The 12,038-nt window shown below is 51.8% G+C and overlaps 5 protein-coding genes across 5 annotated transcripts; 3 read left to right on the forward strand and 2 right to left on the reverse strand.

Annotated features, from left to right (window-relative positions):
* Positions 1 to 438: 438 nt before the first annotated feature.
* PG985_015561 (uncharacterized protein) lies at positions 439 to 956 on the forward strand (the record flags this gene model as incomplete). The annotated part of the gene is made up of 2 exons (XM_066835327.1): positions 439 to 673; positions 766 to 956. 2 exons carry the CDS (start codon positions 439 to 441, stop codon positions 954 to 956), a joined length of 426 nt encoding a protein of 141 aa, XP_066676530.1.
* Positions 957 to 1,866: 910 nt separating this feature from the next.
* Positions 1,867 to 2,322, reverse strand: PG985_015562 (uncharacterized protein; the record flags this gene model as incomplete). The annotated part of the gene is made up of 1 exon (XM_066835328.1): positions 1,867 to 2,322. The coding sequence occupies one exon, from the start codon at positions 2,320 to 2,322 to the stop codon at positions 1,867 to 1,869; it is 456 nt and encodes a 151-aa protein (XP_066676531.1).
* Positions 2,323 to 3,033: 711 nt separating this feature from the next.
* Positions 3,034 to 3,652, reverse strand: PG985_015563 (uncharacterized protein; the record flags this gene model as incomplete). The annotated part of the gene is made up of 2 exons (XM_066835329.1): positions 3,034 to 3,453; positions 3,524 to 3,652. 2 exons carry the CDS (start codon positions 3,650 to 3,652, stop codon positions 3,034 to 3,036), a joined length of 549 nt encoding a protein of 182 aa, XP_066676532.1.
* Positions 3,653 to 6,905: 3,253 nt separating this feature from the next.
* Positions 6,906 to 7,971, forward strand: PG985_015564 (CBF1-centromere binding factor 1; the record flags this gene model as incomplete). The annotated part of the gene is made up of 2 exons (XM_066835330.1): positions 6,906 to 7,578; positions 7,646 to 7,971. The coding sequence occupies 2 exons, from the start codon at positions 6,906 to 6,908 to the stop codon at positions 7,969 to 7,971; spliced, it is 999 nt and encodes a 332-aa protein (XP_066676533.1).
* Positions 7,972 to 10,302: 2,331 nt separating this feature from the next.
* On the forward strand, positions 10,303 to 11,681 carry PG985_015565 (eukaryotic translation initiation factor 5; the record flags this gene model as incomplete). Its single annotated transcript, XM_066835331.1, has 2 exons — positions 10,303 to 11,310; positions 11,370 to 11,681. The coding sequence occupies 2 exons, from the start codon at positions 10,303 to 10,305 to the stop codon at positions 11,679 to 11,681; spliced, it is 1,320 nt and encodes a 439-aa protein (XP_066676534.1).
* Positions 11,682 to 12,038: the final 357 nt, after the last annotated feature.

Raw genomic sequence — 12,038 nt, forward strand, 5'->3', positions numbered from 1 at the left:
CTGAACATTGCAATCACTCCCATAGCTGGTCTTTTTGAGTCATTGAGCTTGCGCTCACATCCGACCTCCGTTGGTTGGGGCAAATATGCATGAGAAGCAGTCAGAGGCAGTCGCTTGAGGCTGGGGACCTTGATGCCAGACGACTTGGTAAACTCCCGAAATCGGATAACCCTCAGCGCCCAGGCAATTCTGATGGAAGATGGCTAACCTCCTATCATTGAGTAGGTGCTGCCTCTGCGAAACTGACTTATAGTGGTGTGATTAACCATAGGCGCTTCACGATATATGATATTGAGTCGTATCGAACACCGGTGACCAGCTCAGCTGCCCCGTCAACGCCAGCTAACCTCTTGCCACCTTTTGCCCGCTTCGTCGAAGCCAGCCCCCTTTCTATATCGAAGCTAGTATCTACTCCCATCGCCAGTACCCCTTTTCAGCATGCCCTCTCGTGCCATACGCCCTCCCGTCGCCGGTCAGGATTATCTTCCGGTCAGGACTCTGGTCGCTGGTACAATTGAGCACGAGGGTTCCAAAGGACAAATCCGAGTCAAAGCGAGAGATGTGAGACCTGACGTCCTTCCAGGAGGAGGGCTCAAGAAACTCCAAAATGCCCCTATTGCATTTCGTATTCCTTCGTCTAATTATAATGTAGCGTTGTCTGGATGGGATCCGAGTCAGTTTTTTTGATTATTACGCACGTAGCATCGACAGAAGGGCTGAAAATTCCCGTAAGGGCTATATCGCTGCCCGTGTACGACTTACTAGTCGAACTGGAAGCCGACTCCGAGCAGGGTGTCGTTTTGATTCATCTCCTTGTTCGACTTCCTCTTCTCGGAGGAAAGGTCAGGTCCAGGGTGGCCGTAGCTGACGCTTCCGTGGTGTGCTTGAGTGTAGGACCTGGACGACTGTATACTTCGATCCCGAAGCTTCCAACAACGATAAGACCTTCAGATTGATCCATATCGGCTACATGTAGGTAGGAATATACGCACAATGCCTGTTTCAACCAGTGACATGGAAGTCGTTAATGCATGTCGTGATTTCAATCTAATGTTGTTAAAAGGCCAGCTTGAAAAGGGGTAAGTGGTTTGGCTGACTAATGACGAAGTAGGTAGATATATAACAAAACGAATCGGAGTTCATAATCTATGGGCAAAAGGGATTCGATAAACACGGGTACCTTATACCTTTCGCCCAATCGGCCTCAGAAGGCGCTTGGTGTGACGTACCCAAGTCGGGAACGTCTTCGCTCGTCGAGTTGCCAGTGTTGCGGAGGATTTGCTAGGTACCTAGGTACTGGCAATGGGTTACCGGAAAATCATTTTCGCCAGAAGACGACGACGAGTACTATAGTTAAGAAGCTAAGACGGCCACTTAGGTCCGTGTTTCTATTTGCAGGTAGGTATATGGTGCTGGGCTATATACATGAAGGAGGTTGCTCGTTCATCCCATGCGACCCTTGTTCGCCTCATTGCAAGAATAATGCCAGCACCCTTTATTCGGATGAAGCCAACCGACCCATAAAGGTGCAATATGTTTTGGCTCCTTTGGCTCAATTGTTTCTTAACGAAAGAAATATCCCATCCAGAAGCTAATAATGGGCTTCTGCGATCTGCAAAGATGTCGCTGATTTAGATGTGTATCGAGCCAACTGTCGGGACTGCGCTGACAGGTCGATCTGAAATTTCATATGGGAGGTTGATGCTGATGCAAGGGCCTATGAGTCTCATACGGAGGAACACTGATTGTACGCCCACTTGAGGCCTCGCTGATTCTATCGTCATCCGAGGGAAGTTTAATCATATGCTAACTCGAGGCCTCACCTGCTGTATCGTCGTTCGAGAGAATATTGATTGTATCCCCATTCTAGAGGAGACTTATTGTACCTTCGCTCGAGGGAGGACTAATTGTATCAGACGACATCTCGCTGGCACCGAGTGTCGTTGAGCCCTGGAACAGAGCTGGTTGTTGGACATTGGGGGCATTGACTGAGGTGGGCAGAACCGGGTCGCCGCCATCTTCGCCGGATGTCTTGCCTTTGCCGGAGTTTTTGCCGCCACTGTTGGTGCTCTTTGCCTTGGAGGTCTGGTCGCGCAGGGCGCTTGCGAAGGCTTCGTCGGCCTTTGCTCTCTCTTCGAGCTTGGCCTGCCATGCGTTGATTCGGTCGATAGCGTCGTACACGCAGGTATTAATATCCATATCGCCCAATTCGGAGGGGAACAGGCCAACCTCTGAGTCCCATTGGGATTTGACCAGGTCGCGGATTCCGGGAAGACCGCCGTCTTCCTTCAAGTACGCCCGGATGCTCGCGGCACGCTCCATCGGGGGTTTATATCGTACCCCATCGACGAAACCCTGCGTCGGCGGCCGCACGCTTGTAAGTCATGACTCCAGAATCAGAGACGAAAAATGTTTACCACATACCTGAATGGTTTGGTCCGCCCACAACAGATCGTACTTTAAGCGCATGCTGTCGATTGATGAGTGTTGAGACGATGTTTTCTAAGTAACAGTTAAAGATCTGGATGCAATGTGAGAAAAATCCGAAGGAGGGTAGATTGTGCTCGCTGGTGAATTATTCAATGGTTTCTCTATATCAGTCGGAACAATAGGAGATTGAATGCAGGTAGTTAATGGGCACGAACAACAGAGATATTTATAACGACACGAGAAGTTCCAGTCCTGAATCTTAGCATTTTATGTCGTTCTTATCTAAATGCCCCCTGGGTCGCGAAAGAAAAGGTATCATTATACGCCGAACCTCTTAAGATGGCTCACGTCTCTTGCGGAGCTCACAAGCCCCAGCCCCGACCAAACGAGGTAGGAGGGCGAGGAGGGAGGGAAGGGTGTGGTTTGGTAGGGGGCCGAGGAGGGAGAGAAGGGTGTGGCTTCAATGAGCCGGCGTAGTTGGGCCTGGCCTGGGCCTGGCCGCCAGAAGCAGGAGGGGCGGCGGGAGAGGGAGAAGGAGGAGGGCCATTCTGTGCGGCCAGGCCCGGCGTGCTCTGGTGCTTCGGTGGCTGCTTCGGGGTATCCTCATCCTGCTGGATGAGGATCCCCCTCGTCATCCGAGCTTCCCGACGAGATATCCATAGGCTGGATTGAATCGTCGGAGCTGACGGAAGGCGAGCGCATTGGCTGAGGGTCGGGGTCTTGTGAGGATGTATTCAATGCCTGCTCATTGTCGATTCCTCGGCGCAGCAGGCCTTCCATCTGCATCTCCTGAGCATATACGCGTTGCTGGAGCTCTTGTTCCCAGGCCGAGACTCTTCGGATGGCTTCAGATACGAGACCGATGTTCGACAGGGCGCTCTCTCCTTGGGTGGGGAAGCCTTGGTAGATGTCGCACGAGAATCGTACCGAATCCCGCAGCTTGATGATACCCTCCTCGAGGAAGTCCTGGACACGCTGCAGGCGCTCGTTGGGGGGCATAGCGTTGACGCATTGGAGGAATTCCTAAAGGGGTTGTCAGCTAAGTGATCACAAAGTCTAATGAAATGTGGGTAGAATATTCGGTGGTACTTACAACAACACTGGCATCGACCCATTCGGCGTTGTAGACCGGCTCCGAGAGGCACAAGCCCCAGAAACTACCCTCATCACCGGCCGGACCGGGCCCGGCGGTCTCGGCTTCGATACCCATGCGGAAGGACATGGTCAGAGCGTGCCGGAAGTGTGGTATCGTGCGAGCTGAAACCTCTTAGGAGTCTTATGGTGGTGACTTCAGCGTTCACAAGAATCGCCGAAGAATGTGTTAAGAGTATGTGTCGTAAAAGCAGAAACTGGAAAGGGCTCGCAAGTCTTTATGGTGGCAACTTCGGCGTTTACCAAGAGCTTCCGAAGAATGCGTTAAGAGTCTGGTGTCGTGAAGGCGGAAACTTGCCCGGGCTCGCAAGTCTTGATGGTGGTTATTTCTGTGTTAACAAGATTGCGTATGATCTAGGTCCCGAATGTGCATTGACCGAGAGCTTCCAGAGAATGTGTGAAGAGTATGGTATCGTGCTGGTCGAAACTTGCCGGGGGCTCGCGAGTCTTTGTAGTGATGACTTCTGCGCTGACAAGGTTGCGTATAGGCTAGATCCCAAATTTTCATTAACCGAGCGCTCCCAGAAAATGTGTGAAGAGCGTGGTGTCGTGCTGGCTGAAATTTGCTTGGGCCTGCGGGATCTGTATGGTGGTAGCCTCTGCGACGACAAGGTTGCGAATAAGCTAGGTCCCGAACGTACAATGTACATCGACCGAGAGCTTTCAAAAACTAAGCAGGGAAGGAGTGAAACAAGATTGCGTTCAATTTGTTCAAGTGCTCAGCGGAGACTGCTCTTTCCATCAAGCACCGCATGCAGGAAGTTTTGATAGACGCCGGTTTCTGATGATAGCGTTTGATTATCGTGAGATGCTACCTATTCGACACCATTGTGCTTTCTACAATCACCTTGGCACGGTTCAGTCTCAAGCTGAGCAAGTCTTTCGAACGTGCTAACAGCAATAATGCCATAGTTCACATCAGTTACCGAGACCGTGATGCCCTTCCAACGATACGGGGTTAGTATATCGCCGACTATAAAAATATGGCTTATTGGCCGGGCTCGCACTCATACCTCGTAACCTCCGGAGGGCCTCCGGAGGGACTTCGGGTCACCTCCGGAACCAAATACCACTTGTGTAGACAAACGGACAGGAAGCACGCTCTTTGCCGTGCCCCAGACGGTAAGTGATGCAACAGTAACAACAACAACACAGCGCCGCAACTATATCCATCCCGTGACCGTAGCATCCTCGAAGAGTTTCGGCGAGACTGTATTGTCCTAGTTGCTGTGGCCTAATTTCGAAAGAGGCTCTGAATGAAGGAGCAATACCAACACCCTCGGTGCTGTGGTACATGACTTCCCAGTGTCAGAACTAGTACGTATGGTCGGAGGCCAGGGGAAGATATGCTTCATGGACAAGCGTTTCTCTAAGCACACAGAATGACTGCCCATACAATTAACAATAAAGACTTAGAATGGTTCAAGCACACACTGATGTTCTGGTTCGAGTGATCTACAGAGCCTCCTGCCCATTCTCTCCTGAGGAGGGTACTCTCTCCTTGTAGCCTCATCATCTACTAGTCTACTATCAAGCCTTGAAACTTCATTCTGAAAAATAGACGAGAGTCAATGTGACTGGCTGCCTGCACTTCAAGTAAATGGTCTCTTTCACAAAGGCATGGATGTTTAGTCTCAAGTGTTATAAACAGCATACAATCGTCGTCATGGGGTTTGTGACGAGACAGAAAGCAGGCCATCACATTCTTTACTGCGGAAAAGGTGGGAGGTGCTGTTGCTTTTATAGAGCCTCTTTTTGCCAAGCGCACCAAGGTACGATGAAGAGCTGATTGATTGAAATGGGATAGCCGAGATAAGCGACACCAAATACGTAGGCAACAGGTTTGTTGTGTGTGTTTGTGCTAAGGGGAGGCGAGATGATACATACATAAACACCCATGGCAATTGTCTGTCTTGGTCTCCACCACCCGCAAAGTCACTTGACTGGCACGGGAGGCTGCATAGGTTTAGATGAAGTGGTACGGTAGCCTGCTAGGTAGCATGCATGCATGCATCCCTCAGCAATCCAGGAGTCCAGGTCTGAGGCTGGCTGCCTGTCGAGTCGAGGGAGGGTTGCAGTGGTAGTTACAATGGTCTACAGTGTGGATAACAGGTGTGCATGACCATTGGAAAGGCCTCAATTCCCATTGACTGGCCGGGATCCAATGAGTCTGTTTCTGATGGCAGCCGGACCGGTCTTTGATCCGAGGGAGAGGGGTGTGGCGTGCCACTAGCCGCAGGGTTTGATTGGCCAGACTCACACCATCTGCCTCAGCGAACTTCAGGGAGTGATCAACTGGGGAAAGACGGTGCCACTGCCTCGTGATCGTTCCTCCCCAACTATCGCTTCTCACCAGCTTGTTACCGAGTCCATCGAGCCCGGGAAGAGGTGCAATTGATATTTCAACAAGCCCACCGTCCCCGGGCGATTCCTCGTCACTTCCATCTTCCTTTTTTGCATTCGGACTTGCATTTCTGCGGCGGTTAAGCCCCTCCAGCTCCACGGCATCGCGGCATCTACACAACCAGAGCTCACGTGTTTTCTGATCATCTGACTTGATCCATCCCTTTAGCCAGTTGACTGGCCCCCATCGATGTGAGTTCGGTTTCCATCATTTCCATCACCAAATGCGATCCCATCTTCATCGCTGCCATTTGCTTGGTCGCCTGGGACAGCCACCCAAAGCAACCCAGATCTGGTCTGCTGCCGCGACCAAGCAAAACTCTTCACATGTTGTCGTGCTGTCGCGCCTTCATTCGGTAGGACTGCGCGCGTTTGCAAGCAGATGACTCGACGCGCCCGCCCAGTGTAAGCCATGGGCAAGGCAGGCCTATGTGATGCTGCGTATGACAAAGCCTTATGTCGATGCCACATCCATCGGCTGCGCATTTATGAATGCACCTGTATTTCCATTTTTATTTGACGTCGCTGGGAACAGCTGCATGGTATCTGCTACCAGATTGCAGCGCTGCTCATGTGAAGCTGCTACAAGCGGCCAAAATCATAGCACCTCAACACCCTGGTCTCTCATGCGAGCACGTTTCTTCAATTTGCCCAATAGCGCTGGCTTTTCCTACTTTACTGTGGCCATGGGATTTTAGGCGTCGGGTGCTCGCTACCTATGTCTCTGCCTGTTGGCTGGTTGGCAGCGTTGATTGAATATGATAGCCCACCATGCATGCGTACATGTTTCTTTGGTCACAGTGCTAACAGATCACAGCCCAAGACCCTGAATATTGTAGGCCACCGAGGGCCTCAGAATACAGTACTGGCCTGCAGTAGGTGCTATCATTTGTTGATCCATCATCGCGTGCTAAGCGACTATGGAGTCGGCATATACTTCTACAGAGGCTGCTCTGGAGCAGCTTAAGGGACCTCCGGATCGAGCATATCTGACCGCCATGGCCGAGGCTGTCGCACATGAGCAAGCAGACTTGAGTCCGCCAGCTCCGTCAAGCCCTAGCCAGAAGCGGAAGCGAGGACTCCCTGACGAGTCGTCGTCGCCCGATTCGCGGCGCTCAAAGCGTAGTGCACCGGCGGCGCCTCTATCTGACCATGCAGAACCCGACAATGCAGCTTCGTATGTCGAAAGCGCAGTAGAAGCCGCACAGGCTGCTGCTGCCGCTAATGTCAGCGCGGCCGACTTCACTGCTCTGCAGCAAGCTGCTGCTGATCACCACGAGTCTGAAGATGCTGCCAATGCATCAAGCACAGCCGCAGCTGCTCTGGGGTCAATGTACCCAACGATACACATCCCTCCAACCACGGAGCAGACCTTTGCCGCCCAGATTGCAAATGAAACAGAGCATCACCATCACCCATATGGCGCTGCTGAAATGATGCATACTGCGGACGGCCTTCCTGATACCTCGGGTGGTTTGAACCAGAATGGCATGCGATCAGCTCCAAATGCCGATTTCTTAGGACAATCAGGACCTAAGCCTGCTGTCGGCTCAGAGGAGTGGCACAAACTGCGCAAGGATAACCACAAAGAAGGTTCGTATGCAGTGGCACCGTCGCACTTTTCACCTTCACTTGGATTATGGCTGACTCGGAAGCATAGTGGAACGGCGGAGAAGAGAAACAATCAACGAAGGCATCAACGAGCTAGCAAAGATCGTACCCGGTTGCGAGAAGAACAAAGGCTCTATTCTCGCGCGTGCTGTGTCTTTTATAACACAACTTAAGGAGAATGAGGCACACAACCTTGAGAAATGGACTATTGAGAAGCTGCTTACGGAACAAGCCATCTCGGAGTTGAGCGCATCGAATGATAAGCTCAAACAAGAATGCGACAGAATCTACCGGGAAATGAACGTATGGAAACAGCTTGCCCAAAACGCTGGCCTGAAGCTCCCTCAGTCCAAGGAGGAGCCTTCGTCTTCATGACGAATCCAAGGAGGACGTACTTTTTTCTTGCTTTCACCATTTGATTTGGCCGACATTCTTTATACCCTCTTGCACAGACTGATCGGCCCTGTGGCGTCTCGATTTCCGGTGGTTCACTGCATCGCATTTGTCGGCGATCCTTACGAAGGTGGTTGTTTACAGGTATGGGGGGAGAAGACTTCAGACAATAGGTGTTGACGGGACGGAGCATTTGCCCTGGCTGGATAAATGCGGAAGTGAGCGATGGCAGTTCTTCATTCAAAGATGGCGTTTGGTGGTTATGGGTTCAGTACGGCTCGGATGATGGGTGATTTTGGCCCTTACGTCTGCCAATGCACACGGTGAACCAAGACATTGTTGCTGATAGGGGATAATAGTGTATGCACTAGAGTGTATTTGTTTACTGCTGTCCAGTGGTTAGATGGAAACTTGCGGTTTGACTGGAAGAATCTTGTTGAGCAGATGCTGGAGTGTACGAATGAAGCATGACAGACAGCCGTGTGTAGCATAAACACTATGTTTGCTTGTGCCTGATAGCTAACAGCACATATATGCATGCAGGTGCCCAAGGTTAGGTGTAGCATGTTTGTCAACATGTTTCATCAGGGACCGGCTTTGGCTAAGGTACATACCTTTAGCCTTACAAACGGAGACAAAGGATGCAGAGGCGGATAAAGAGTGCCGAGGATGAAGTCAGCTTATTGTTGAAACCGTCTCATTTCTCTCTCTTTCTTTCGGGAATCCTGGTTGATGGAGCACGAAAGCACATGTAGATCCCAGTTCATGACACAGGCAGAAAGTCCGACAAAGCCGCACATACGGAAGCATGTTATGGATGACACGACACATTGAGGGAACCTACAATGGTGGCTTGGTGTGTGGGAGTGCGTGTACCTGCACGTGTACATGTTTGTCTGTAGGTAGAGTGCAACCAACTTGTTGATCTCGATGGGTTGGCAAGGAACAACGCAAGAGACCGGGACTACCTGGGAGGAAGCATATGCAATGAATATCAATGCCTCCCCATGCCGGATGGAAAAGGAGACAGGTATCGAATATACCAATGGAAATGCGCATCAATATTCTCGACGCTAATAATAACCCAAGCTTTTGGGGCTTGAATACAACATCCATCGGGTAGGCTTGGGAGGGAAGCGGGGCAGCATGGGTGTAACAGACCTTTCGTTCTCTGCCTTTCCACCGGCCCTGACCAATGCCGACCTCTGAGTCGCCCATGTTCTCGCGGCTACAGTGGGCCGCCCACTGCTCTGCCCGCTACCCAGAAGGCCGCCCAGACTCCAGGCGCTGACTCTCAGGCCATGCCCCAGGCTCCCAGGCTCGCCCAGGCAGTCAGTCCTGTGGTGTGCGCGCCCGGAAATAGGCACCCCCTCAAAAACCTTTGCCATGAGAAATGGAGCCTTCGGCTTTTTCTCTCAGTTCCATCTTTTTCATCCTGCACACCATCAATTCTGCCCTACTTTTACTACTCCCCAAACTTCGACTTCAACCCCCCCAAACCTCCAGCTTTGTCTTTTTTTTCTTCTTCCTCCTTCATACACAAGACAACTGGGTCAACCCAACCGTCCATCGAAAATCCAGAAAAACACCACCCCTCTCCTCCCTGAAATACAAGCACGCTCATCGCTCTGTTCAGCAGAGTCAATTCGCAATCCAGAAAATACTCTAGAATCCGTTGTGGCAACAGCGCCCCCCCCTCCCGGCAACCAGCATCCCGCTCCCGATCCCGTTCTGGGAATAACTGCTTCGTCGCAGCCCTCTCGATCACTTGTCAGAAAGCGTGTCAACGTGCAGCGAAGGCCGTTGATTCTCTCCCCCTCTCGACACCTTATCGAACCCCCACATAAAAAGGGTTTATCGCATACATTGCTGTTTATGTATCAGCACGAAAAGACCGCTGTGTTTAGACACCATCCCCCTCTTCAGCTGCAGTCGTTTCGCATACCGCGAAAGCCTTGTAGCCCTCATATCAGCTCTTTCGGTTGAATCCCACAGTCCTGTTCATCACTCGAGTTCATGCCTACCAACGCCACGAACAACGGCAATCCTACCAGTCTCCCCTATGTTCGCTAAGAATATCCGCTTCTTCTACTGACAGCCTGGCTTGTCCCATCCGCTCCGCGCCTCCCATACAACCGCAGTATCCTTCCGCAGATGACTAGTAAAGTCCCGGGATACTACCACAAGTCCGTCCACGCACCGTCAACACGTTCTCAGCTCTCCCACGCCCGTTGAGTCCACCCTAGACTCGACCTCCAGCACCAATTAAGTCTCCCGCTTCTCGCAGCCGGATATAAGAATACCACCGCAATCATGGTTGAGCTTCTGGCCATCAACCCCAAGAAGGGGGACGATAAGTTCTATCGTTACAAGATGCAGCGCATCCAGGTCAAGGTGGAAGGCAAGGGCAACGGCATCAAGACCGTTGTCGTCAACCTGAGCAGTGTTGCTCAGTCCCTTGCCCGCCCTGGCTCTTACGTCATCAAGTGGTTTGGCCTCGATCTTGGTGCTCAAACCAACATCGATCCCCCGGATGATCGCTGGATTATCAACGGCTCCCATGACGCTGAGGTCTTGCAGAAGTCCCTCTTCACCTTCATTGAGAAGTACGTCCTGTGTGACGATTGCGGCAACCCCGAGACCGATATCACCATCAAGGATGACGTTGTCCGCAAGGATTGCAAGGCTTGTGGTGCCCGCAGCCGACCTCTCCCCCACTCCAACTTGATCAACTTCATCCTGAAGACCCAGCCCAAGAAGGGTAAGAAGGAGAAGAAGACCAAGGCCGAACGCCAGGCCGCTCGCCGTGCCAAGCAGCAGGGCCTGCAGAATGGCAATGGCAAGGACAATGGCAGTGGCAGTGGTGGTGATGACGGCTCTGAGAACGGCTCCAACGATGTTGTTGACGAGGAGATTGATGCCGGTAGCGACGACGAGTTCACTCGCCGAATCACGGCTGACGCTCAGGTCATTGACGCACCCAAGGAGATCAAGGACGACGATTGGGCTGTTGACATGTCTGAGAAGGCCGTCAAGGCTCGCCAGAACCAGCTGCCCAGCGAGTTCCGCGAGAAGCTCGTTCTGGATGAGGAAGAAGAAGGTGAAGGCGGTGGCAACACTGCCTACGACGAACTTGGCAACTGGGTCCTGGAGCAGGCCAAGGCCCAAGGCATTGACAAGGTTGATGACATTGAAGTCTACAAGAAGGCCAAGGAGCTGGGCATTGAAACCAAGCACCGGACCGTCATGGTTCTTGCCCAGACTCTCTTCAACGAGAACATCGCTTCTCAGATCCCCAAGCGAGCTGGCATCTTCAAGCTGGTAAGTTGATAATTCTACAACAAACGTTGCATATGCTCCTTGCTAATATTTCAAAACAGCTCGTGAAGGACCCGGAGGACGCCGATAAGATCTCTGAGCGCCATGAGAAGGCTCTGCTTGGTGGTATTGAACGCCTCCTTGCTACCACCGGCAAGGAGCACAAGCTGCTGACCCCTGACGTCATCTCGAACAAGATCCTGTACCAACTGTACGATAAGGATCTGTTCTCCGAGGACTTCATCCGCAAGTGGGGAAGCAAGGCTAGCAAGAAGCACTGCGACCTTGCTACTTCGCGCGAGATCCGTCGTGCCGCCGTCCCCTTCCTGAAGTGGCTTGACGAGGCCGATGAGGAGTCTTCGGATGAGGAATAGGCTTGCTGGACCTCCCCAAGCCCGTCTTTTCTCGGTCTGCTTGCAATAGCTCTAACCCCCTCCTGCCCATATGATTCGAAGGAGTGTGTTTTATGGCTGCATTTCGAGATTCGCTTTTCACTTTGGTTCTCCGCTCCTTGCCAGATCGTTTTACTTCGTGTGCCGTCCCCAATGCTCTAGTGGTACCGTTCAGGTTCCGTTAAGGCAAGCCATGGGCTGTATTGGGACGGTGTCACATAAAAGCTTGTTGTAGTGATTACAGATTGTCCGCTTTGTTTTAGTGTAGCTTTTAATCTCACTACGCACTCAACCATATTTGGCTAATGCACTTGCAACGTGACATGACCATGCTGTGAT

This window comes from Apiospora marii (genome assembly GCF_038362585.1).
Source record: "Apiospora marii strain CBS 49790 chromosome Unknown utg000013l_segment0_segment0, whole genome shotgun sequence".
Taxonomy (NCBI): Eukaryota; Fungi; Ascomycota; class Sordariomycetes; order Amphisphaeriales; family Apiosporaceae; genus Apiospora; species Apiospora marii.